The sequence below is a fragment of the Mastomys coucha genome, unplaced genomic scaffold, assembly GCF_008632895.1.
Source record: "Mastomys coucha isolate ucsf_1 unplaced genomic scaffold, UCSF_Mcou_1 pScaffold15, whole genome shotgun sequence".
NCBI lineage: Eukaryota > Metazoa > Chordata > Mammalia > Rodentia > Muridae > Mastomys > Mastomys coucha.
In genome coordinates this window covers 129,562,745-129,590,213 of record NW_022196897.1, presented here as the reverse complement: position 1 = coordinate 129,590,213, position 27,469 = coordinate 129,562,745, and the positions used below count along the sequence as shown (strand labels likewise).

At 47.5% G+C, this 27,469-nt stretch overlaps 1 protein-coding gene and 1 pseudogene across 2 annotated transcripts in view; one reads left to right on the top strand and one right to left on the bottom strand.

Moving 5' to 3' along the window:
• On the bottom strand, positions 1–13,277 carry LOC116091063 (annotated as a pseudogene).
• Positions 12,435–27,469, top strand: part of Ovol2 (ovo like zinc finger 2) — a 26,542-nt gene continuing 11,507 nt past the window's right edge. The window contains exons 1-3 of one of the 2 annotated variants that reach the window (XM_031372100.1): positions 12,435–12,829; positions 13,477–13,694; positions 24,926–25,115. In XM_031372100.1, coding sequence (XP_031227960.1) covers positions 12,730–12,829; positions 13,477–13,694; positions 24,926–25,115 — 508 coding nt within the window. In that variant the 5' untranslated portion in view covers positions 12,435–12,729. Of the gene's footprint in view, positions 12,830–12,899; positions 13,298–13,476; positions 13,695–24,925; positions 25,116–27,469 lie in introns of those variants that run through there. The other variant, XM_031372101.1, reaches the window with a different exon arrangement.

Genomic DNA, 27,469 nt, shown 5'->3' with positions numbered 1-27,469 from the left:
TTTTTTTGAGTTCCTTCTTTTTATTAACTCATACACAACTACTTGTCTTCTGGTTTGTTGAAGCAGTAAGTCAAGCAACACTTGCCACAGTAATGCCTGTCAAAGTGGCTACCCATGAAAACTCCAGCACCACATTCATCAGAACACTCTCGACGAAGTCGGCTAATTTTGCCATTTTCATCCAGCTTATAGTCTTTCAGCACAGCCAACTTAACCTTCTTCCTCTTATGCTTACTCTTCTTGGGAGTGGCGTAAGACTTCTTCCTTTCCTTAGCACCACCATGAAGTCTCAACACAAGATGAAGGGTAGACTCCTTTTGAATGTTGTAGTCAGACAAAATATGGCCATCTTCCAGCTGCTTACCAGCAAAGATCAACCTCTGTTGATCAGGAGGAATTCCTTCCTTATCCTGGATCTTGGCTTTTACATTTTCTATAGTGTCCGAGGGTTCAACCTCGAGCATGATGGTCTTCCCCATAAGGGCCTGCATTCGAAAAGAGACAGATTAGACCTGACGACGCCAGTGAGAGTGACGGGTAGGGCCACTCACCAGAGCCCGGCCACAGAGCACACCGAATCACTTTCTTTTTTCTTTTTCTTTTTTTTTTTTTTTTTTTTTTTTTTGGTTTTTCGAGACAGGGTTTCTTTCTCTGGGATTAAAGGCGTGCGCCACCACCACCCGGCTTTCTAAATCACTTTCTAAATCACTTTCTAAAAGGCTCTATCAACCTCTCAGTTCTACCATATGTGGGCTTAAGGTTCACCAAGAACATTAAAATGACTCCACACGCCCGACAGTGGTGGCGCATGCCTTTAATCCCAGCACTTGGGAGGCAGAGGTGGCAGAGGCAGGTGGATTTCTGAGTTCAAGGCCAGCCTGGTCTACAGAGTGAGTCCAGGACAGCCAGGGCTACACAGAGAAACCCTGTCCCGAAAAACCAAAAAAAAAAAAAAAAAAAAAAAAAAAAAAAAAAAAAAAAAAAAGAAGACTCCACAGTCAAACCTTAGCCCCACCTCCCACCCTTGCAGAATTGTGCTAATAAAGACCTGACCACTCCCCCTCCAGCTCTAAGCTTCTTGGATAGTTTTCTATTGCCCCCAGAGCTGAGTATGTATTTGGATGCCATGGCATAGTGGGCTTTATTGGCAGTATGTGAGAAAGAAGAGCTCTCTAGGCCCCTCCCCTTCTTCTGGGATCTGGGATGGAAACTATTGGGGAGATGCTCAGTGTTGGGAACTGAGTTGGGCCAAGAACTCCCCATCAGTCAAGGCACCCTCACTTCCTCTGGCGTTCTTGCTGGGGTGGTGGTCCAGGACTTCATACTCTATGGACTACAAGGGCTTCCATTCAGCTGTTTTACCCCAATTCATTCTAGGGGATGACCTTGACAAAGGGGCCATTGAAGGCAAACCTGGCCCCAGCATCAACAGAAGAACTGGTAATGTCTGTTAAGCTTGAAGGAAACAATGTGGCCCTTGGGATAGCCAAAGATGTCTTTCAAGGGAGCCTTAGATACTTGTCTTTTTTTGAGTCAGGGTCTCACTACACAGCCCTGGCTAACCTAGAGCCCCCAATGATCTGCCTGTCTTTGCCCTCTAGTGCTGTGATTTAAGGGCATATGCCACCACACCTGGCAGTTACCACCTTGTTGATGTCATCATATTTGATTGGCAGCTTTCTCCAGGCAGCGAGTTTGATTTATAACAGACACAATAAGAGCAGGAACATGGAAGGCAACAGTGAACGTCCTTTTCAGTTCTGGGATGGCGTGACAGATCTAGAACATACAGGTATCATCATCTGGGCAGCCTCATGGCCATCCTACCATCTTCCTCAGAGGAGTTACTTATGGTCTTCTGGGCGGCCATGATGGCGTGGGATGTGGCCATATGTCCCTCCATGATGCCAAAGTTGTTATGGATGAGTTGGGCTGTGGAGGCAGTCTAAGTGGTTGGAGGTGCAAGAAGCAGGGCTGACAATCTTGAATGTGATGTACTTTGCTGGTTTATGCCCATATCTGATATGAAGGCCCCAGAAGGGATGTTCTTGGCTTCATCCAGCCTTCTCTGTGGGAGTTGTCTTAGTCACTGTTTTATTATCGCTGTGAAGAAAGACACCATGATCAAGGCAACTCTTATAAAAGAAAGCATTTCATTGGGGGCTTGCTTATAGTTTTAGAGGGTTATTCTATGACCATCCTGGCAGGAAGCCAACAGGCATGGCACTGGAGCAGTAGCTTAGAGCTTTACATACTGTTCAGTAGGCAGGCAGAGAGACACTAGACCTGATGTGGACTTTTGAAATATAGGAGCCCCTCCAGTGACATACCTCTTCCAACAAGGCCACACCTAGTTCTTCTAGCCCTTTTCAAACAGTTCATTCACTGAGGACTAAGCATTTAAATATATGAGCCCACGGTGGAGGGGTTGGGGTGTTTTCTTTCAAACCACCACTGTTAGGAAGGCCCTTCAAGACTCCACAATGTACTCGGCATCATGACCCCATTCTAGGCTGGTCTTCTGGGTGACGACAAAGCTGCCTTGGAGTCACCCCTGCTCCTGTAAGTAACCCCACTTAACTCCTGAGTCACTATGTTAGATTTGTAGGCAATCATTTCTTTGGTTTGTCATTGGTTCCCTATCTGGGGTGAACATGTCTCCCCAAAGAAAGTCACTCAACAAGAAATTATGGACAGGAGCCACCACATCCACTCTGGAATCCTTTTCCATGTTTAAGGCTCTCCCAACTTTTGCCTAGCTTGGCTTTCCAGCTGTGGGTTTTGTTGTTGTTGTTTTGTTTTGTTTTCGAGACAGGGTTTCTCTGTATAGCCCTGGCTGTCCTGGAACTCACTCTGTAGTCCAGGCTGGCCTCAAACTCAGAAATCCACCTGCCTCTGCCTCCCAAGTGCTGGGATTAAAGGTGTGCACCACCACCGCCTGGCCTCCAGCTGTGTTTTCTGTGTTAATAATAAGAGTATTATCCCTGCAGGGGCCAGAGATGATTGGTGATCCCAGAAACTTTATGCCACTTATCTATTCTGTGTATAGTGTAGTGCTGTGTCTTGAAGGTGGCTTCTCATCCAAGGACCCTATACCTAGTGCTTGTGTGTCAAGTAACTAATTCTTTAAATGGAGTGTGAAAATAGATGTCACTTCCTGGTTGGGATTTCTTCTTTACTCTTTGTTTATTTAATATGTATGTATGTGAGCCTGCTTGAGCATATATGCTTGGAGAGTGTACAGGATCCCGATGATGTCCAATCTGGAACTAAAGTTCCAGGTAGTTTTGAGCCACCATGTTGGTGCCAGGAACCGAACTCCAATCCTCTGTTGAACACTCACTTGTAACTGCTGAGCCATCTCTCCAGTCCTTGGGTTGGGTATTTTAAAATGTGAGTGGGAAAACCCCAAATCTTGTTATTCTACTGAGTAGAAAGAAAGAACTCTGAGATTTTAGTGAGGGCAGAGCCACCAAATACCAGTGCCTGCCTCAGAGTTGACCTTTATGTTTAGTAATTAGGCAGCAGTGTAGCCCCTCCAAGAATTGAGAAATGATTTTCTAAGTGCCTGCAGCATGCAGACAGGAACATGAAGAATCCAGGAAGGCAGGCAGCTTGCACTGTGTATAGACTGAGAAAGAGTCATGCTCACCACGCAGGTGCTTCAGGCTCTCACATGACATGCATTTTCCAGGATAGTGAAGCAAAAGAAATGAGGCTCTGAACTGGTCTGAGTACAACAGCGACTCAGCAGTGTTAATGGGCACTCTGCACAAGCTACGTGGTAAAACTGGTAATCCTGTGTCTTTAAGGAAAAGACTGAAATAGTGAACTTTCTTGATATTTGTTTAAATTACACATATAAGATGACTAGTGGATATTAAAAATTTGCTAGAAAGAATAAAGCTCTCTGTCTTAGTTAGGGTTTTACTGCTGAGAACAGACACTATAACCAAGGCAATTCTTACAAAAACAACATTTGCTGGGCGATGGTGGTGCACGCCTTTGATCCCAGCACTTGGGAGGCAGAGGCAGGCAGATTTCTGAGTTTGAGGCCAGCCTGGTATACAGAGTGAGCTCCAGGACAGCCAGGACTACACCGAAAAGCCCTGTCTCGAAAAACCAAACCAAAGCAAAACAAAACAAAAACAGCATTTAATTGGGGCTGGCTTACAGGTTCAGAGGTTCAGCGCATTACCACCAAGGCAGGAACATGGCAGTGTCCTGGCAGGCATGGTGCAGCAGGAGTTGAGAGTTCTACATCTTCGTCCAAAGGCAAATGGTTAAAGACTTAGCTTCCAGGCAGCTAGCAAGAGGATCTTAAAGTTCATGCCCACAGTGACACACCCACTCCAAGGCTACACCTCCAAATAATGCCTCACCTGGGCTAAACACGCTCAAACCACTACACTCTCTCTCCAATAGCATAGAAATCAGGCTTCATCAAGATTAACGTGTTAACATGACTCAATGGTTAGTAACACTGGCTGCTCTCCCAGAAGACCTGGGTTCAATTCCTAGCACCTACATGGTAGCTCACGACTGTCTGAAACCCTCACCCAGACATACATTCAGGCAAAACACCAATGCACAGAATAAAAATAAATGAAAGGATTAACATGTGGAGTGTGCTGGATACTCACTGCTGTAGAAAGAGCCCTGGCTTGAACAACAGGAAGCACTTTCCTCCGCTGTCATGATAGCTGCAGTAACTGCTGCTCAGGCCCTCCGTGGTTCAGGCCCCCTGCTTTGCCAGCTCTAGCATCTTACTGTCCTCATGGTTACAAGGTGGCTGAGCACATCCATACTCGGTACCTGAGCAGAGTTTTATGTATGACTCATTGGATGAAACAAAATCACTCAAGTGACTAATATGAATCTGACACTCTCTTCTGGCCTCTAGGAGGAGGTTGCATACATATGCACTCTCTCTCAATAAAATTTTTTGTTTGTTTGTTTGTTTTTCCGAGACAGTGTTTCTCTGTGTAGCCCTGGCTATCCTGGAACTCTGTAGACCAGGCTGGCCTTGAACTCAGAAATCCACCTGCCTCTGCCTCCCAAGGGCTGGGATTATAGATGTGTGCCACCACTCACTGCCCAGCTCTTCCAGAAGTTCTAAGTCCAATTCCCAGCATCCACATGGTGGCTCACAACCATCTGTAACGGGATCCGATGCCCTCTTCTGGTGTGTCTGAAGATCTTCAGCTCCTGTCCCACCTTTTCTTTTCTTTTTTCTTTTTTTTGGACAGGGTTTCTCTACATAGCTCTGGTTGTTCTGAAACTCACTATGTAGATCAGGCTGGCCTCAAACTCACAGAGATCCATCCACCTGCCTCTGCCTCCTAAGTGCTGTGATTAAAGGGGTGCCCCACCACACTTGGCATCAGACCTCAAAGAAAAACAAATGAGACTAAGATCACAGAGGAAACAAACTTTTCTTCACAAAGAGTTATGGAAGGGACATAGCAAGTTAACAGTACTTTTGCAGTGTTAGTAAATAAGACTTGGGGGAATATGGGGACATAATTAGAGAAGCGGGAAAGGATGGGTACACAAGAGCAGGCGGTTATGGGAGCATTGGTTCTCTGCGGCTGCTGGAACTTCTACAGCTTTGGTGGCTCAAAACTGCAGAAACTTGGGGCAGAGAGATGACTAGACAGTTAAGAGGGACTGCTGTACAAGACTGAGGACTGGAGTTCGGATCCCGATACCCATGTAAAAACCTCCGGGATGATCCTATGAACGCCTGTAACCCCCCTGCACTGAAGGCCTGGAGACAGAAGGATCTCTGAGGTTTGCTGTCTGTCATGGAAGCTCCAGGTTCAGTGAGAGACAGAGGAGCAGAGCAAAGAGAAAGGACACATGAAGCTCTCCCCTGGCCATGGCATGGGCATTGGTGCACACCCTCGCCTCCCCCCTCCCACATCACACAAACACACGAAGACATATACAATGAAAATAAACCCACAAGTGCACTCTTACATAGTTCTGGAGGCCAAAAGTCCAATATGTGTATCCCTGAGCTGAAACCAGAGTGTCCGTCTACAGCACACTTTTGCCTCTTGCAGTTCCTGTGGCCACCAGCGTTTCTTGACTGGTGATGTCATTTACTCCTACAAGCTCTGCCCCCCCCCCCCCCCCCCCCCCCCCCCCCCCCGTGGTCACAAGGCACCCTTTGAATCTGTGTAATCTGCCTATTTTTCTCTCTCATAAGGACTCCTATAATGGCATTTAGTGTCTTCCCAGATAATTGGGGATAATCTGATCTCAAATCCTTAATTATATCTGTAACGACCTTTGCTCCAGGTGAGGTCAGGCTTCCTCCATGGATTCTGGAAATGGAGACAAGGATGCCCTTTCTGTGGGAGACAGGATTTACATGTTAGTCTGTAACAGTGGGAGAGAGCAAGGCAGAGGAAGGAAGGCCCTCCTTCTAAAAGGGCTACCTTCCTTTAGACTAATATTGTCCCCTAACCGTTCCTTCTGATGTCACTGGCAGCATGTTAGCGCTATGCATGCCATAGAGCCACTCACAGGGGTGGCTGTAGGAACAGTTAAGAGACCTGGAACCTCATCTACTGTCTTCTGAAATGCCCTGTGCTTTTTCAGCTCTAGGGGAAAGGCCCTGCTTCCAGCTTCGCATCCCTTGCTCGGCATCCTTCTCAGGAGGCTGCCTACCCCAGGCTTGATCACACTCCACACGGTGGAGGAAAAGGCTCTCATCCCTTGCTCATCTTCAGAGCTGGTTCTTTGTTTGGGGTCTCATGTCTGCCACTGATGCAGTCCCTATGGCCAAGTTAACGTAAGGCTCTAATAAGTGGGTAAGATGTCCACCTTCCCTAAGAGGGGTGGAGCTAGCCTATCTAGAACCACAAGGGCTTAGAGCAGGAAGAAGTGGTTTACCACTGAGAAAGATTGCAGGGAAGGCCTGCCTTAGAGCAGGTAAGAACACTTTCCTGCCTTTCCCAGACCCCCGTGTGCCTCAGAGGAGACATTGAGACCTTCTTGGGAAACTCCCACTGTGTTTACAGACAGCAAGGAGGGTTCCTTGGGAGTCCTGGCTCAGATGTAGAAGGCACATTGCGGCCCCTACTGCGAGCTTTGCACACATTGTTGAATCCTGGATAAGACACTGGGAGGATTCATCCACTCCCTTCACATTTCTACTGACATCTGATCTATTGGGTCCATCTCTATGCAACCCTGGCTGATCTGAAATTCACTAATAGCCCAGGGTGCCCTCCTCTACTTCCCAAGTGCTGGGACTGCAGGTATGCATTACCACCCCAGATCTAACAGAACTTCAGGACAAGTTTGTCACAAACCAGGAAAAGGCCTTTTGTTTTCAAGTACTTTAAAGGATTGTATTAAATTTATATATGAAGGCTGGTGTGTAGCTCAGTGTCAGGGCATTTGCAGGGGACAGGTGAGCACCAGAGATGTGTCCCGGTACTCCAAATATGTAAATGAAAATTTATGAAATCTACAAGACTTGGGCTTCCTGGTTTGGAGTCTTCCAGTGGGTCACATGGTGTACCTATCCACTTATTAGTATCTTCTTTAATGTCTCAGTTTCTCCATAACAAACCTGCTCATTTTTAAAAAATATTTATTTTTATTTACTTATTATTTATTATTTATATGAGTACACTGTAGCTGTCTTCACACACACACCAGAAGAGAGTATCAGATCTCATTACGAATGGTTTTGAGCCACCATGTGGTTGCTGGGAATTGAACTCAGGACCTGTGGAAGAATGCAGTCAGAGCTCTTAACCTCTGAGCCATCGCTCCAGCCCCAACCTGTTCACTAAAAGTTCTTATTTCGGGCTGGTGAGATGGCTCAGCAAGTAAGAGTATTGACTGCTCTACCGAAGGTCCTGAGTTCAAATCCCAGCAAACACATGGTGGCTCACAACCATTTGTAATAAGATCTGACACCATCTTCCTGGTGTGTCTGAAGACAGCTACAGCGTACTTAATTATAATAATAAATAATGCCGGGCAGTGGTGGCGCAAGCCTTTAATCCCAGCACTTGGGAGGCAGAGACAGGCAGATTTCTGAGTTTGAGGCCAGCCTGGTCTACAGAGTGTGTTCCAGGACAGCCAAGGCTACACAGAAAAACCCTGTCTCAAAAAACAAAAACCAAAGCAAACAAACAAAATAATAATAATAATAATAATAATAAATAAATCTTTAGGCCAGAGTGAGCAGAGTTGACTGGAGCAAGCAAAAGTTCTAAAAAAAAAGTCAATTCCCAACAACCAGTTGAAGGCTCACAACCACCTATACAGATACAGTGTACTCATATACATAAAATAAAATTAAAAATCTTAATAAAATAAAAGGTCTTATTTCAAGGAGCTTCATGTTGTTGATGCTACTATAAGCTACTCTGCTTCATTGGCTTATTTTCCTGACTGCTGCCAACATTTAGCAACTCTCTAGCATAGGGCTAGAGAGATGGCTCAGTGGTTAAGAACACTGGCTGCTCTTGCAGGGGACCTGTGTTCAACTCCCAGCATTCATATAACAGCTCATAGTTGTCTATAGCTCCAGGTACAAAGGATCTGACACCCCCACACAGACATGCATGAAGGCAAAACACCAATGCACATAAAATAAAAATAAATATATGTAAATAAATATTATGACTCATTCTTACATCTTCTATACAATGGCCTACTTTGCTAAACTCTCATTAATTTTAATGATATGCTCACAGATTCCCTTTGCTGCTCACACAGATAGCCATGATGACTGTAATAAATGATTCCCTTTAGATAGACTCACCATGCAGCCTTGGCTGTCCTGGAACTCACTATATAGACCAGATTGTCTGCCTCTTCCTCCCAAGTGCTGGGATTAAAGATGTTAAAGGGTATGCACCTACACCTAGCTTGATATCCTTATTTGTTTTTGTTTTTTCAAGACAGGGTTTCTCTGTATAGCCCTGGCTGTCCTGGAACTCACTCTGTAGACCAAGCTGGCCTTGAACTCAGAAATCCACCTGCCTCCCAAGTGCTGGGATTAAAGGAGTGCACCACCACTGCCTGGCCTTAGGTTCCTTTTTTATAGCACCTATAGAGAAACTGACAAAATATTGGAGGGCTGAGACTGGCATTAGCTTCTATTCTCCTGCTGCATGTGCAGGGAAATTTGGTTCCAGTACACACACACACACACACACACACAGAGAGAGAGAGAGAGAGAGAGAGAGAGAGACAGAGAGAGACAGAGACAGACAAAGAGACAGAGAGAGAGACAGATACACACACCAAGACAGAAAGACAGACAGACATACACACACAGAAACAGAGAGACAAAGAGAAACAGACACACAGAGAGAGGAGAGACTGAGAAACAGAGAGAGACAGACACACACAGTGAGAGACAGACACAACACAGAGACAGAGAGACAGACATACACAGAGATGAGAGAAACAGAGATAGAGACAGATACGCACAGAGAGACAGAGAGATAGACACAGAGAGACAGAGACACACACACAGAGAGTACGAGCACATTTCTGACTCGTCTGTTAAGAATTGGCCGACTGTCCCTCCAGCATCATCCTATTTTCTATGGCTGTGTGTTTTCTATGTATATGCAGGCCTGTGCCTGTCTAGTTCCAACCTGACAGTAGTTTCTGGAGAGAAGAAGCCTTAACTAAGAACGCATAAATCTGCTACCCTGATTTTGAACTATGGAAAGAAGAGGCAGGGGAGGGAACTCAGGAGTAGTCACCCTCAGGACAGAATGAGAGTTGAGACTGAAACACAGCCGGAGGAGATATGTCTAACCAGAGACTACATAGCTGTTGGAGATAGTGAGCATCCCATTCCTGGAAGACTCAACCTGCGCTTTTCAGGAGTGCGCCATGTTCCACTTCTCTTGCAACTTCAAGCCTGAGTTGTTTGTTTGTTTTTTAAATTAGGTTTGTTTGCATACTCCTTTTGAGGCTACAGGAAGGCAAAAAAGCCTTGTCCATTGTATGCAAGTGATATTGATAAACATATCAAGACTGATTTTTTTTTGTTTTGTTTTTCGAGACAGGATTTCTCTGTATAGCCCTGGCTGTCCTGAAGCTCACTTTGTAGACCAGGCTGGCCTCAAACTCAGAAATCTGCCTGCCTCTGCCTCTCAAGTGCTGGGATTAAAGGCGTGGGCCACCACCGCCCAGCTAAGACTGAATTTTAAAAATAAGAGAATAAAAACAGATTAGGATTCTTATTCCTTAAAAATACTTTTAGGATCTAGCAGGAGTTTCTGGAGGAACCATAATCAGAACATATTGTATGAAAAATATTTTCAGTAAAAAAGAAACATCTAGGGCTGGTGAGATGGCTCAGCGGGGAAGAGCACCGACTGCTCTTCGGAAGGTAATGAGTTCAAATCCCAGCAACCACATGGTGGTTCACAACCACCCATAATGAGATCTGACGCCCTCGTCTGGTGCGTCTGAAGACAGCTACAGTGTACTTACATATAATAAATAAATCTAAAAAAAAAAAAAAGAGAAACATCTAGAAAATATAGATGTGTACCTCCCCAATCATAGAATAAAAGCAATTATATTATTCTTCATTCTCAGGGTCCTGAAGTTTGGAGAGCCTATTGAGGTTTCTAAGCGTATAGGGCACAAGTCTATGCAATCTTTTAAAATAACAATCACGACCCGGTTGTTCAGAGATTTAAAATCCGGAAAAAGGGAGGGAGGGAGGAAAGCGAGCCGGCAGGCTTTATCAATAGAATTGACTTGTTCTTGCATAAAATAAGGAATCTTGAATGAAGTTTTGGAGATTCTTAAAAGATGGAGGATAATTCTGTGGCTTCGTGGTTTTATTTTTACTCTTTCATTCACCACGCTCCTTCTTTCTAGCAAGTCTCCCGTTTGTTGGCAGATAAAAATACATCTGCAGAGTTGCCCAGAAGCTGCGCCATCAACTCCATAGCCAAGAAGCCTCATTTTCTTGTCTTGTGCCTCTATAGACATCTCTTCCTCCCCTAGTTCACCAGGATCAAAGTCCTTTACCATCTTAGACGACTTGTCTTGGAGAAAAACAGAATTCAGAGTTGATTCCCAGATGGGGTCAATCTTGGAGGGCAGATCGGTAATCATGGTGCATCCACCTTGTTCTTTCCATAGTCTCGCCAGAGCTGCGCCCCCTCTCTGTGTGCCCTGAAAATACGCCAGCCAAGCTCAGAAATCCGTTACTAGGCTGCTGTATCCCTAAAAGCCATTTTAAGGCGGAAGAAGGCAAGGACAGCCTCTGTGCGGATTCCTCGGGCCACTGTGGCCCGGAGCGCAGCTAGTTCTGTTACAGGCTGGTGAGGCTGGCGCTTCTCTGAACCGCAGACGCCTGAGTACCCCTGGTCCCAGACGCGCCCTGGCAACCTCCAACAGCTAGCACTCTCACTCTGTGAAGCCCGGTGCCTACAAACGATAGCTGTGCGGGTTGTTGAGCAACAAAGCTGAGGTATAGGGGCATCGGCGTCCCCCAAGTGAGCAGGCCCCTTGAAACTTAGCTTTTATCAGATTCCCCCACCCCCACCCCACCGCCACCTCCCACTTCCCTCCAGGAATGAAGGTAAATAGGAAAGAATAAAAACAAAAAAACTCAAAGCTCTGCTGCGGTCTTCGCCGGGGGAGGAGGGGAGAGGTTGTATCAATTTTCAATCCCGAGCTTCCTGGATGAGTCCTTTCTTGCCTCCAAATTTGAGGGTCCAGTGGTTAGGGGAGGCAATAACGGGAAACACTGGAGTCGAGAGATTCGCTTTAAATCTGCGTTCACATGATATGCAATTAGCTTTTGTCTTGATTGTGCGTTGATCTTGGGAGAAGGCACTCCTAGACTGTAAGGTTTCGGGGTGGAAGCTGCATTGGTAGAATTTCTTAGATTTGAGTGGCACAGATCAGTAAAGTGACGTGCTCCAAAGATGCGGGGTTTTTAGACTTTATTATTGAGGGGTGTTCTAGGTGATAGGAGGCTTAAGCTCTCAACCCCCCTCCCTTTACCTGACAAGGACACTGCGGACCCTCCCCCATCCGACCACCGAGATTCCAGAAAGCCTAGAACAGCCCCACAAGATCCAGAGTTAATATCTGGCTTGCTTGATGGGGACAAATCCCTACTTCGGAGGTGGGGGCCAACTCGTGGGAGACCCCAACTCCCAGTAGGGGTGCACGGGGCAGAGAACCTGTGGCTTGTTTTAAAGACTTTATCCAATAAAGTGTACGTGATAGGGGTATGAGGCAGAGGGTTGATTTGAAAAATGTTCTTCCTTTTTTAAAAAGAGGAGGGGGGAAGAATCAGACGTTAAATTCTTTTGCAAACATTCATGCCTAAGGAAGGGCTGGATCAGGCAGCCCTGGCCGCCGGAACCGGTCGGACAGGTAGCGAGCTTGTTGACACCGTTATGTTGCAGGGCGCATGCTCACTCCCAAGTTTCCTGGTGCCTTTTCTATTCCACCTTATGAAACTTTTTCCCTGGCGTGGTCTCACGCGCGATTTAAGGCATAGGTGTCGCCGAGCCAAGAGGCTGCGAGTAACTGGGAGTGAGGGGGAAGAGGACCGGGCGACGAGGCGGGGGGTGCAGGAAGAGGGCAAGCGAGGCGGGAAGGTGGGCTCCGGACTCCAGGAGCGGGGGGACCCAGGCGCCACCGCCGCCGCTAGCGGGGAGCAGCTGGGAGGAGGGGGCCGCAGTCGGGAGAGAGGACCTCACCATGCCCAAAGTCTTTCTGGTGAAGAGGAGGAGCCCGGGAGTCTCTGTCCGCAGCTGGGATGAGCTCCCGGATGACAAAAGGGCAGACACTTACATCCCAGGTGAGGAGCGCGGGGGCCGGGCCTGGGCGCGGGGCTCCCGAGTGGGGGCAGGGTGACTGCGGCCCTCCTGCTCCGGATCAGGACTGCGGTTCCCACCCCTACCCCGTCTCGGTCGGGGTCACAGCGGTGTTGGGAGAGGGGAACCAGGATCTAGGCTGGGAAACCTGGGACCCCCGGTGCTCTCTCCCTAGACAGGGCTAAATTGCCTGGCGGCAGGACCGTTGGTTGCAGCGCGGGCCAAAGTGGCCCTGGAAGGGGGTGGAAGGCATCGGGGGTTCCCTTGCCCCCTACGTCCTCTAAACCGCTCGTGGAGGTCCGCTAACCCCTCGGGAGCGAGGCAAGACGAGGGCACACCCGCCTCCACGGGCGCGAGGGGAAACTTGGCGCGCGGGTTTCTCCGCGGCGCTCGGACCCCGGTGCTTCGTGGCCGCCGAGGTTGGCCTGAGAACCGGTCTCCCGACACCCTAAGTTAGTTCGAGGGGCGGATGGCTGGGGCTGACTCCTCTACCCTCGGGACGTCGCCCACTTGGCGAGGTGCCCAGGTCCGGGGCGGGGCGGCGGCCCCGCCCGCAGGTCAAACTGCCGTGGGCGCCCGGGCGTGACGCCGCGTGTGGTTGATGTCGGGGTGCGGCCCCCTCCCTCCGCAGTGAGCCTGGGCTGTCTGCTCCGCGACCCCCCCGAAGACTGCCGCAGCGACGGCGGCAGTAGCAGCGGCTGCAGCAGCAGCGCCGGGGAGCCCGGAGGGGCCGAAAGCAGCTCGTCCCCGCGCGCGCCGGAGCCTGAAACTCCAGAGCTTCCCGACGCCGAAGGCACCGATGGACATCTGGCAGCGATGCAGCGCCCGGTTGCCAGGTCAAAAATCAAGGTAGGGTGTCGACTCTGCCCCCGCCGCCACCTGCACCACGCCCTGGCGTCCGGCTCCGGAGCCCCGGCGCCCCTCCCTGCCGCGCCCGCCCGCGCACCGGAGCCCAGGCGCGGCACACTAGCCCGCCACTCCTGCACCTGCCCCTGGGCGGCAGCCAGGCTCCTAGCGACCTGTCCCCTGCGCCACAGTGCCGGGGCCGCCAGCATCTTAAGCGGATCTACAGCCAGGGTGATGGCCCTGTCTGACGCCGCCAGTGGCTTCGGGAACCATTGAAGATCGAGCCCAGCTACCCCGGTTCAGCTGCCCACCCAGTGTCCAAGGCCAGACTATTATCTAGACAGTCGGAGATCTCGGATAAAGAAGTGCCACCCAGGATCTTAGACGTAATGCCCTCTGTGACAAGGTCCTTGGCACGTTGAGCTCCTGAGTTTTGTTTCCCTCCTGTGTCTTAGGACACAGTGGACCTCGCAGTCACCGCTATTCCCAGCGCCCTGGTGGAGCCTGTTAGACGGGAAGCTTGCTGTGCAGGGCACTTAAGATTTGTCTTTTCTCTCAAATCTTCAAGAGTTAAATTAGTGGGTAAAAGATAAAAGGGCTCACCTGCAGATTTTTTTTTTAAGCGTTCCTACCCTAGTTGATTGGAATGTCTGTGCCCCTCAAAAGCTATAGACTTGTAGGCAACATTTTATCTGGATGGCCATCAGCACTTTGTTGGGTGAAACGTCCATGACCACCTGTTCAAAGGTATCCGCTACCCCCAGGATTAAGGAATCCTGCCCCGCTGACTCACAGCCAGCTAGAGGGGGAAGGGAGGCGACATGTTTTATGCATAAGCCCCAGGTCCTAGCCTAGCCCGTTATAGCGTCACCTTGTTTAAAGTAGGCCATAATTCTAGGGCGCCCCAGGGTATCGGCTACCCATGCCCCCAGACCCATGCAGGGAGGGAAGGATGAACCCAGACAGCAGTTAGTTGGAGGTTAAAGAAAGCAGCCGTTCCTTTTCTTTCTCCCGGGTCCGGTCTCAGGGGTGAGCCCGGGCGCATTTGGTTCTGAATTAGGATTTGGAGCTACAGCGCCGGAAAGACTCGAAGCTGCGAGATGGGGATGGCGGGAGGGGGGGGGCGGTATAAGGGGTGGCGTTGGGCGGTGCAGATAGGGGAGGTATGATTCACAGAGTGTCCTAAAGTTTAAAGTGAAGCTGAGAAGCTTCTGGGCTAGGTGGGGTTAAGTGGGAGGAAAAGTTTTCCTGAAGCGGATAGCTCTTGCCCTTTGGGAAATTCTACAAAGTGCCCCACTTGCATATTTATCACCAGGCTAGAAAGACAATTGTAATGTTGTTTTTGGAGGGACAGTGGTTAGTTCGTTTGCCCCTCTTCTATCCCCAGCTTGGTAAGGAGAGAAAGCCTTATTTTGGAAGATCTCTTTTCTGCCTGAGGCAGACACAAGGATTGGAACTCCTGGTTAAGGGAGTCAATAGACTAGTCGTTTCCGAGAAGATAGGTTGCCTCTGTCGTGGGGGAGGGGCTCGGGCATATTTGCAGACCATTACCAAGCCTCCCGCTCCCCACACTTTTCCCATTTCCTAGGGAGTTTCTCTTCCCTGAAGACCTTCAGCTTTCTACTCTTTCCTTCTGGGCTAGCATTGGAGACATCTTTGCACCAGGGTTACCAAAGCTTCAGGAAATACCAGCCTTGCCTGGTATTGGTAGTTTTAAAATGACTGATCAAATTGCCTCTTGGCACACTGTGTGGCTACTTCATAAGGCATACTGAACTCCTTTTAAGAATTGGTTCCTTGCCAGGCGGTGGTGGCACGTGCCTTTGATCCCAGCACTTGGGAGGCAGAGGCAGGCGGATTTCTGAGTTCGAGGCCAGCCTGGTCTACAGAGTGAGTACCAGGACAGCCAGGGCTACACAGAGAAACCCTGTCTCGAAAAAACAAACAAACAAAAAAAAGAATTAGTTCCTTAACCTGGTGGAGTACCCCCCTCCCCTACCCCATTTAGTCCCAATACTCATGAAGCAGAGACAGTTGGATCTCTGTGATTACAGGCCAGCCTGGTTTACATAGTGAAGTTCCAAGCCAGAGAGGGCTTCACAGAGTAAACAAACCAAGATTTAGTTTTTTTGAGTGGATGAGGAAGAAAGCCATTCAAGCAAGGATGGGGTGGCACGGAGTAATTTTGCCCCTGGAGAGCTAACAGATCATCCCACCTTCCCTGTTGGGCAAGCATTCTATAGCGGAGTTGTAGCCCAGCTGTGTGTATTGCTTTAATTACTTAATTTTAAAACCTGAAGACGCAAATTGGGCAGTGGGCTTGTAGGACCAAAGAAAAGACAGGTTTGAGCTCGTACCCTGCTCAGAGGAAACAAATATCCAGCAGCATACAGTGTGTCTGCTCTGTGCAAAGCAGCTCTGAGATAAACAACACTTCTACTCTAGTGTGTCCCTTCCAGAACATTCTAGCAGTTGCGGTTAAAGTATCTAACAATGGGCATTTGTAAGTTCTTAGGAACTGTGCAACGAGCAGCTCTTTATTGTTCTGGGCCTCAGTTTCCTTCTCTGTAAAATGAAGATATTCATGATATCTCCCTAATACAGTATGAGGATAAAGAATGAGGACCAGACTAGAAACACAGCAAAGATAAGATTGCAGAGAGGGGAAGGGCTCTTGATATGGACTGGCAGGCTGTGGAAATGGGGGTGATTGGTCTTAAGGAGATGTGGGCTGAGCCTTGTTCTGGAGTAAGAAAAGGAATCAATGTTCTAATGAGGAAGGGGTAGGATCAGGGATAGGGCTGGAGATGACACCTAAGACAGGATGAGAGAGTTGGTCCAAGGGCCAAGCCAAGAAGTGTTCCTACAGGCAGAGGAGCCGCTTTGGAAGATTTCTGAAGAGAAAAGAGTTGGCTGGGGTCATCTTGCTCCTTGAAACCTCACTCTGAAATATAGTGTGGGTTAAAGACTGAGAGGGGAAGCGCTAGCATGCTTGTGTATGCACAAGCTGCCCTACAGGAAGTTGCCTGACAGGGCCATGGTGAAGGTTTTTGTCAGCGTGCTGACCTGAAGTGGGAACCTGAGGTTTGACTGCCTGGCTGTGTTGATATGGTGAGTGGGTCTGGGAAGATGTTAGTTCATCTCTACCTCTCTGACTCTTCCATTGCGGGCTTTGGGGCAGGTTGTGACATGATCTCTTTAATAGTGAGGATTCTGTAATTTAAAAAAAAATGTTGTGGTGAGGAGATACGTATGTCTGTGGGTTCAATCAAGGACATTATCTGCAGACCTCTAACTGTGGGCTAGACAGACCCTGGAAATGCAGGTGCCCCCTGTCTTTTAGTCTTCCCCAAAACAAATGTGGCTGGCAGGACTCATATGCCAGTAGGGACCGGAGGTGAACCTCTATTCTTACTCCGTCTGTTCTAATGTGTTCTCTTCTCCTTTGGCCTCCCCCTTCCATGTGAGTTCTCCAAAAGTGCAATCAGCCGTGGTGGCACACACCTCTAGAGGCAGAGGCAGTCAGGTTTTTGTGAGTTCAAAGGCAGCCTGGTCTAAGTATCCAGTTCTAGGTCTGCCAGGGCTACATAGTGAGACCTTGTCTCAATTTAAAAAAAAAGTTTTCCACCTTTCATATGGCTCTCTACTGGATGATAACAGTATGTGTCAAATGTGTGCCCCCCCTTTTTTCTTCTCAATTTTAAGTATAAAGCTTTTCAAAGACAAAATAGTAGATATCTGGCACCTAGTCCCGATAAGGATGGCCCTTACTGACCTCTATTTCCCCCTTCCCACTTGAGCATTTTACAGACACACTACGGTCATGTCCCCCAAAACAAAAGCTGTGATCCTGTAAGATTATAATGCTGGATGACGTCTTAGTCAGCTTAGTTTGTGTAAATACACTCTGTGATGTCCATGCAATGGGAAAATTGCCTAACAGGGCTTTTCTGGGAATGGGCCCATCATTTAGCAGTGGCTGAATGTCAATTATAAGTGGCTCCAAATGTGCCCCATTCACACCCACTTGAATTATGTGTTCACATTGTTAAATGGCTTGTAATGCCTACTTTCCTCCAGTCTGTTTAATCAAGTCCATGTAATGTCCACACACCGTGATTGACGTTTGGCATGGCCTTTAGTTGCTTTTAATTTGCGCTCCCCCCCCCCCTTCTTTCTTACGTACTTGCAAGTAAATTGTTGGAGCAATGGGTCATTTGCTTGGTAGAGGTCCCAACAGTCTGGATTTTGCTCAGTGAGTCAGTCACCTTGTACATTGCTCAGTCTCTTTAAGGCTAAGGCCTCACCATCCAGCAGGGTGGTCCCTGTCACATGTAGCTTTATAAGTCACATAGGATTAAAAGCAAAAATCCTTAGTGCTGTTGAATTGGTCAATCTGGGGCAGTGGCTTCCCATCACTGGAGGCTGAATGGGGCAGCGCACTGCTCTGCGTGCTTGGTCAGTTACTGGGGTTTGACTTGACTATGCCACAGTGTGTGAGAGGTGGGGAGGGTTGTGCTATATAAAGAGATGCTGCGGACTTGTTACCTTTCTGTAATGGTTGGAGCTGTTGATGCTTGGGGCATAAATATTTTGGTATTGCAAAATAAGCGATATGCCAGTTCTGTTCATCTGTTAGCTCTAGCTGATTGGATTACTTTTTTTAAAAAAAGATTTATTTATTTTATGTATAGGAGTACACACTGTAGCTGTACAGATAGTTGTGAGCCTACATCTGGTTGTTAAGAATTGATGTTTAAGACCGCTGCTCACTCTGGTCAGGCCCTGCTCACTCTGGCCCAAAGATTTATTTATTATATTATAAATAAGTACACCATAGGTGTCTTCAGACGCACCAGAAGAGGTTGTCGGATCTCATTACAGGTGATTGTAAGTCACCATGTGGTTGCTGGGATTTGAACTCAGGACCTTCGGAAGAGCAGTCAGTGCTCTTACCCACTGAGCCATCTCACCAGCCCCTAGATTATTAGACTTTTGTTTCGATCTCCTCCTCTTCCTCATATTGCTTCCCCCAAGGCCTTGTTCATGCTAACCAAGTACTTTCCCATTGAACTACACCCTAAGACCTTAGCAGACATATTTCTGTAGAGACAGATTTTCCCAAGCATTCTGTTTGGGTTTTGTGGAGATATTTATTAGGGAAGGAAGAAGAATGCTTGATTTTTCTGCTTGGTGTGATTGTGCACGCACATAATCCCAGAACCCAGGAGACTGAGGACAGTAGTTTAGCAAGCCTAGGCTTTATAACTGCACACCTCTGTTTCAAAAGCAAAACCATAGCTGAGTGTAGTGGTTCATGCCTTTAATCCCAGCACTTGGGAGGCAAGGCAGATGGCTAGATATCTGTGAATTCAAGGCAAGCCTGGTCTACAGAGCAAGTTCCAAGACAGCCTGGGCTACACAGAGAAATCCTGTCTTAAAAAACAACAACAGCTGGGCGGTGGTGGCTCACGCCTTTAATCCCAGCACTTGGGAGGCAGAGGCAGGCAGATTTCTGAGTTCGAGGCCAGCCTGGTCTACAGAGTGAGTTCCAGGACAGCCAAGGCTACACAGAGAAACCCTGTCTTGAACACCCCCTCCAAAACAACAACAACAAGGAAACAAAAACAAACAAACAAAAAAAAAACAAAAACAAAGGAAACCCAACAATAAGGAAGTCTTGATTATGAATCAAGATTATTGATTAACAAATCCTTCAGTGATCCTGATTAACTATTTCTTCAAAAAATTGTTTTGAATCTATAATTTTTCTTTGTGTGTGTGTGTGTGTGTGTGTGTGTGTGTGTGTGTGTGTGTGTGTGTATGCATGCTATGACACATTGTGAGCAACAGTTCTGTCCTTCTGTTATATGGGTCTGAGACTGAACACAAGTCCTCGGGTAGGCACCTTTACCAGCTGGGCCATCTTGTGGGCATTTGTGTTCTCTCTTTCTCTCTCTCAAATGATAAGTATTCATAGTGCATGGAACTGGGCTTCATAAAGGCATTTTCTTGTTAATTGTTGCTTATTTTCCTTTTCTTTTGGCTTTAGAGACAGTGTTTCCCTGTGTAGCCCCTGCTGTCCTGGAACTTGATCTGTAGAGCAGGCTGGCCTTGAACTCACAGAGCTCCACATAAGCCACCAGCGCCTAGTGAGTCTTGGTTTCTTCTGGCTTGTTTACTTATTTTTATTTAAATGCATGGGTGTGCGCCTGCATGAGCTGACTGCACTGTGTGTGTGCAGGTGGTCATGAAGGTCTGAAAAGAACATTGCATCATCTAGAACTGGGGTTAGAGGCAGTTATAGGTGCTAGGAGCTGAACCTTGGGGTTTCTTACAGCAAGAACAGGAAGTGCTCCTAACTGCTGAGCCATCTCTCCAGCTCCACTTCAGGCTAATGAAGCATCCCTTCATCATTTCTTCCTTTGAGGAGATGCTGCATTCTGTCACGTGCAGAAGCTGAAGAGCCTTAGGCAATGCTACCTGAGCCCAGGAGTCCCAAAGGAGTTGGCTGAATGGACTTGGCATGTTTTGAACAGTTGGATGTAAGTGACTCACATGACACTAGAAATCTCCTCCAACTAGTCACCAGAACGTAACTGTGAACTTGGGATGCTCCTGATGAAAAAAAAAAGCATTAATTTAGTGGCCTGGTCTCTAGTGGAAGCATCACAAGAACTTCAAGGGCTGTTGACTTCTGGGGGAGTTTTCCTTCAGGTGTTTGATGGGCAATGATCTTAGGCACCTGGGAAGCTGCTGTCAGATCCAGTTCAGGCCCTTGCCCCCCTGAATGCTTCTGGTTCTTTCTGACAATGATTGGTTTGTTGTGGGGTTGGTTGGTTTGTTTTATTTTGATTTTTGGCCACTAAGGCTTGCTTTTTAGAACTTAATTGGAATTTGGCTTATTTTATTACATGAAAGCTGAGATTCTACAGGGAACAGGACTGAGAGGAGAGACAAGCCAAGTCCTAAGCTTGGCGAATCACTCCTCCACTCTTTATCTTGCTCTGAATTAATTTCCAGGCTGATGTCATTTCCCAGCCTCTGTGGTAGTTTCTCTGCTTCACTAATAAGCCTTGGCAAAGTGTTGGCTTCAGATTAAGGTGAGACTAGGGATCATTTCCAGAAGGTAACATTAACATAGTGTAAATTTCCCTCCTGGAAGATCTGAAACAGTACCCAGTGGTTAAATGCGTTAATAACTTCTGCATCAAACACAAGTGGGGGCTGGAGAGATGGCTCAGTGGTTGAGAGCACTTGCTGCTCTTACTAGGAACCCAGGTTCAGTTCCTAGCATCCATAAAGTGACTTCTAACCCTTCCATGACTACGGTTCCAGCAGATGTGAGCCCCTTTTCTGTGTTCTTCAAGAATACTAGGCACACATGTGGTGCACATACGTATATGTGGGCAGAAAATTCACGGACAGCCGGGCTGTGGTGGCGCATGCCTATAATCCCAGCACCTGGGAGGCAGAGGCAGGTGGATTTCTGAGTTCGAGGCCAGCCTGGTCTACAGAGTGAGTTCCAGGACAGTCAGGGCTACAGAGAGAAACCCTGTCTCGAAAAAAAAAAAAAAAAAAAAAAAAAAAAAGAAGAAGAAGAAGAAGAAGAAGAAGAAAAGAAAAGAAAATTCATGGACTAAATATTAAATCTAAAAAAATTTTTTTTACTAATTAAATTATTTTTTTAAAAACCAATGATACGGGTGGTGGAGAGTGAAGGGCTATGGCTCACACTAAAGGCGAACTCTCTCCCATCAGAAAGAGGAAAATTCAAAAGCAAAGTAAGGAACAAGGAATTTTGATCAGTTATCTTTGTATGTGTATATTTTCTTGCTCTGGTTAAAGTGTGTGTTTGGTGTTTGTTTGTATATGTGTGTGTGGCATGTGTTTGTGTATGTGTGTATGTGGTCTGTGTTTGTGTATGTTTGTGTTTGTGTATGTGTGTGTGTATAGTGTTTTTGTGTATGTGTGTGTGGTCTGTGTTTGTGTGTGTGTGTGTGTGTGTGTGTGTGGCTGTTGACTGTAGAACTCAGAGAAAACAACCCCGTGTCATCTTCAGAAACACTCTCTGCCTTCTTTGATACAGGGTCTCTGCCTGCTCTGGAGGTCACTGGTTAAGCTAGACTGCCTACCTTAGGAATCCTTCTGTCTCCCCCAGCTCTGGGATTCAACCATATACCACAGCATCTGCCATGTTTTAGGAGTTCTGAGGATCTAAGTCAAGTCTTCATTCTTGTAAGGCAAGGACCCCACTCACTGAGCTGACTCCCCAGACAGCACAATCATTGTATAATTAACATGGTTCAGATGTAATTTTAGTCTAAGTTTAAGTTCATGATGTAATTTTGGTATATTCCGGGTAGAACTAAGTAAAGAAATTAGACTGGATACCTCGGTTTTGAACCCTGAGAAGAGAGAATGTTAGGTGTATACCTGTGTGAGCATAGTAGAGATGACCAGGCAGCAGATACACGACCTGAGGAGGGAGTCCAGGAATCAGTCATGTTTTCTGTGGCATACAGCCCATCCTGGGAGAAGGGACCGAGAAACATGGAAGATCAGGGCTGGGGGTGGTGGGTGCATCTGGATGGTAAGAGTAGCTTTTGCTATGCCATCTTTCCAGCTCGGCTGGCTTCAAGACCTCACTTGTCTCTGTCTTGGTTGTTAGTTCCTTACACTCTGTCATGTGACCTTTGTCCTCTGTAGACTTGTCTTTCAGAAACTTAGATTCCTCACTGCTCTCATTTAGTCTTTCCTCCTCTGTCTTCCAGAGCTCTCTCTTGCCTTTAGGTCCCACCCACTGGGTCCCCAAGGTAGATACTGCCCTTCTGTATACTCCAGTGACTGCTTTCCCAGGCCCTGGCAGCTCACATTGAACAAGACGTTGGTATTTCCCATCACCCTCTGCTTGGCTGAGGGGCTTGACTCCTCTGCAACCCTCTCCCTTGCTGTTCCACATCCCAGCAACTATGGCTGTGCTTTGACCAGAGGGCCAAGCGGGCAGTTCAGTGCTAATTCAGACAAACCAAGCTAGGAGCTAGTCAGAATGAATTACAAGAAGCAGCCTGGGCAACGCTGTCCTGCCATCCTTCTGTTTGCTCCCAGCTGCCCAGCAGACTGACTGTGTACTGCCCTTGGCAGTGGAGGGATGGGAGGCAGTCGTGTGAGCGGACATGCCGACTGTCCACAAGGCCTTCTCTTCAGATGCATTTTTATAAAATGTAATCCGCTCTCAGAATGAAATGGAATGACGTACCGGCAGCCTCTATTCCGTGGCTTCCACACCCTGTGGATCTAATCCATTCGAAAAGAACATTGTGTCTGTGCTAAACATGCACAGATCTTTTTCTTGTCCCTTGTCCTTATTCCCTAAATAGTACAGCCTACAACTAGTCACATAGAGTTTACATGGGTACAAGGTATTCTAGACATCTGTGTAGTCATGTAGATGTGGATGGGATGATACATGTAACTGCGTCCAAAGCCATGGGGGGATTTGTATTGGTGGGGCGGGGGGAGCCTGATCATCCACAGCATGTAGTATCTACAGAGGATCCTGCTGCCAATCCTGTGTGTCCCAAAAGATGACCGTATGGAGCTCTAAGGACTACAGCCTAGCCTTACGTCTTTTTCCTCTAGCCGCCTTCTGCTCCACTAATGCCACATACTTACTTACTTGCTTATTTATTTATTTATGAGAGTGCTGGGGATAGAGCACAGGGCCTGCATGTCCACGTGAGTCTTACAGACTGGCAGAGCCGTTGGACCCTTTCACAGGAGTCAGTTAAGATGATCTGCACATCAGAGACAGGGTTTCTCTGTATAGCTCTGGCTGTCCTGGAACTCACTCTGTAGACCAGGTTGGCCTCGAACTCAGAAATCCCACTGCCTCTGCCTCCCAAGTGCTGGGATTAAAGGTGTGTGCCACTGCCCGGCTTCCATTACTATTTGTAACAGTGTTAACTCACAATTATGAAGTAGCATCAGAAGTAATTTTATGGTTGGGGGTCATTACAACATGAGGAACTGGAAAAGGATTGCAGCTTTAGGAAAGTTGAGAACCACTAATACACAGGGTCTGACCTGGTGGCCTTTGAGCACATCAGACCTGATATTTCACATCATACAGATACCAATTCAGTGTTTGTCCACAGAGACTGCAAATGAGGCTGAGAGAGCCCTGAATTGGGGCTGGGAACAGTCTGGAGGCTGGAGTTCAGTTGTGATCTCACTGGTAATAAGGCTCTGGAATCCTGGCCAAGTCACCTTTCCAAAGTGATGCTTTTGTCTGTGCATGATTGGGATGTCTGGTCCTGGGGTGTGGCCCAGCTAGGCCGTTTTCATCTGAATGGTGTTATCTGAGGCTACTTGGGTCAGTGGTGGTGACCCTGGGTTACACTGGAAGGTCAAGTGAGGCTTTATGCATAGCTAGCACCTTGGTGCCCCTGCATGGTGCTCTGGCTTTCCACATGGCTAACTTGGGAGGGAGGCAGTCAGCTGACCCACATCCCAGAATTACCACATCATTTTTTGCTCTCTGTTAATCATGAGCCTGTCCAGGTTCAGGGGAAGAGAAATCGTCTTCACCTTCCCCTACTCCTTCCTTTCTTCAAGTTAGAATTTTGTTTATCTGTTGTGTGTGGGTATCCTGTGGCGTGTGACAGCTTATGGGAGTTGGTGTCCGGAATTAAATTAAGGTCATCAGTCTTTGTCATCGAGGTTGGCAGCAAGTGCTTTTATTCACTGAGCCATCTCTGTAGCGCCATTTCTAGTTCTTGGTGCCTGGAACTGTACCCAAGAGGCACAGAAGAAAGGGTTGACTGTGTCTGTCTTTGGGAACTATTGACAGCAGGGCCCAGACCTCTTCCTTCTGTTCCTCCATCCTCAGTGTTTGCTTCCTCCTGGTAGCCCATGTGGCTGCTGGGACTCTGACCACTGGGAGCTTCTCCTCTCTCTTAAGGGACTGTCTTTTTCATCAGTCAGGTGGTGGTCCCATGCCTATGTCTTGTTAAAAGGCTGCTGGAGATAGGAGTCAGAGGTCTGCTGGAAGGAGGCAGGAAGAATGCTGTGCAAAAACACTTCCCTGTACCAGTGTTGTCACACCTTCCCCCAAAGCCGAACCTACATGCACCTCAGGGAGCAGAAGCCATAGCCAGGCTCAGCCTAGCAAGAAAAGATGTCCGGATTCCCAAGGAAGCCCCTGCGATCTCACGCTCTCTTTCTGCTCCCAGTTTACCACCGGCACGTGCGACAACTCTGTGATTCACAACTGTGACCTTTGTGGCAAGAGCTTCCGCCTGCAGCGCATGCTCAACCGTCACCTTAAGTGCCACAACCAGGTAAAGAGGCACCTGTGCACTTTCTGCGGCAAGGGCTTCAATGACACCTTCGACCTGAAGAGGCACGTACGCACACATACAGGTAAGGCTTCGAGTGTGCATTGTTCACGTCCTGTTCCTGTGTGGTCACCCCTCCCCACCCTAACCCCCCAAGCAAGTTAGGAGTGTGGAGCAGGATGTTAGTTCTGGAAAGGACACAGGATGAGGCATTGAGGGCTTTCCCCTGACTCTACCACCTGCTAGCTAGCCTTGTCCCCTCTCACTGTCTGAATTTACTCCTGTAAGATACGTGTGGGAATACAGGTTCAAGTGAGGCTAACACAGAGTCTCTACTGTAATGCGGTCCCCTTAGTCTGGATGCAGAGTAGGCTGTTTAAGGCTGGCATCAAATATTTTGTGCCTCTTTCCTGACTCTTAATGTCATGGGTTTGGTTTTGCATTTGCTTTCTTAAGAAAAGGCACAGGCTTTGGAGGCAGAGGCAGGTGGATTTCTGAGTTCATGGACAGCCAGGGCTATACAGAGAAACCCTACCTCAGAAAAACCAAAAAGGCACAGGCTGGCCTTGAACTCTCCATGCTTTCTTCTTTGCCTCTCAAGGGCAGGGATAGTAGGTGTGCACCACTGTGCAGTAAGCCTGACTCAGGATCCACGATTCTCCTGAAACAGCAGAACAGCTGAGTTTCCTGCAGGAGCATGTATCTTCCTTTAGATTTCTTCCTGGGCTTCCCAACTTTTCTTCTTTCTCTCTTTTGTTAAATGCTGGGAGTAGAATATGAGGCCCAAGCCCATTTTCCAACTTAGGCAGTGTGGATCTGAGGCTTCCTCTTGTGTGTTCCAGAAAGTCTGTGGTGGGAGATGACCTTTTGCCTCAGCCTCAAACCTGCTGATTAGTCACAGGCTTTCATTAGCATTATCTTAGGCATATCTGGCCTCTAGGCTTCTGTGTTTGAGGCCCAGTCCACACCTTTGGTCCAGTAAACCCTGGAGGAGAATTGTAAGGATGCCACTTCTCTGTTCAAAGTTTGTAACTCCTGGTAGAATGGATACAAATGTCTCTCTCCATTTCACATGAGGCCTCTCACCCTGTGAGTCACGTTATCAAATCTCCAGGGATCCCATCCTGTCTCATTTAAACATGACTTGCCGTAAACTGTTAAGTCCTGTCCTCACCCCCACCGCCTCCCAGCAGCCTCTGTGTACATACACCCCATGCCTCCAATTCTTTTAGAATGTACGGTGTTGTAGAAGAGGAAATACCCACATCTCTTTCCAGACAGAGTCTTTAGCACTTTCAGTCTCTTCTAGGGACCTTCCCTGGTCCTATGTATTCCATTTTCTTTTCTTTTTCTTTTTTTCTTTTTTTGTTTCTTTCTTTCTTTCTTTTTTTTTTTCTTTTTTGGTTTTTTGAGACAGAGTTTCTCTGTGTAGCCCTGTCCTGGAACTCATTCTGTAGACCAGGCTGGCCTTGAACTTGAAATCCACCTGCCTCTGCCTTCCAAGTGCTGGGATTAAAGGTGTGTGCTTACCACACCTTGCCTATACCTTTCCTTAAATAAACAAACAAACAAACTATTTTTTGCTAAACTGAACTGAGCGTTGAAATTATATACCCCCCAGTGCAAATAAAATTAAGTTAAAAAAAAAAAAAATCAGAAGCCAGGCGGTGGTGGGCGGTGGTGGCACACGCCTTTAATCCCAGCACTTGGGAGGCAGAGGCAGGCAGATTTCTGAGTTCGAGGCCTGCCTGGTCTACAGAGTGAGTTCCAGGACAGCCAGGGCTACACAGAGAAACCCTGTCTCGGAAAAAAAACAAAAACAAAAACAAAAACAAAAAAAAAAAAACCAATCAGAACATCTCTAGCCTTAGAGGCCATTACCTTCTCTCAGTTAACCTGCTTTCCCTCCAAGGGAAGTCACTATCAAGACTTCTAATGAATGTGAGTGGTTTTTAACTTGATGGTATAAATGATATCTGTATTTCCTTTGAATCTGACCACAAGTTTTATTTTTTGTTTTTTGTTTTTGTTTTAGTCTTTAAAGATTAATTAATCAAGGAATTAACTAATATAGGAAATTGAATCCAGGGCCTTGAACACACTGAGCAAGTGTTCTAACCCTAACCTAATATATCTCAGGGCTGTTTTAGTTTTATATTCTGAGAGTGGTCTCACTATCTTGCTTAGACTAGCCTTAGATTGACAGAGTAGCCATGGCCAGCCTTGAACCAGCAGTTCTAGTGACTGAGAGGCACCTCCAGAGCCTGGACTACTGCCACTGCCTGGATGTGGCTGCTGAGCTCCTGCCTTGGGACTAGCAGCAATTGGATGTGGTTTAAGACTAGATTTGAGCAGGGCGGTGGTGGCGCATGCCTTTAATCCCAGCACTTGGGAGGCAGAGGCAGGTGGGTTTCTGAGTTGGAGGCCAGCCTGGTCTAC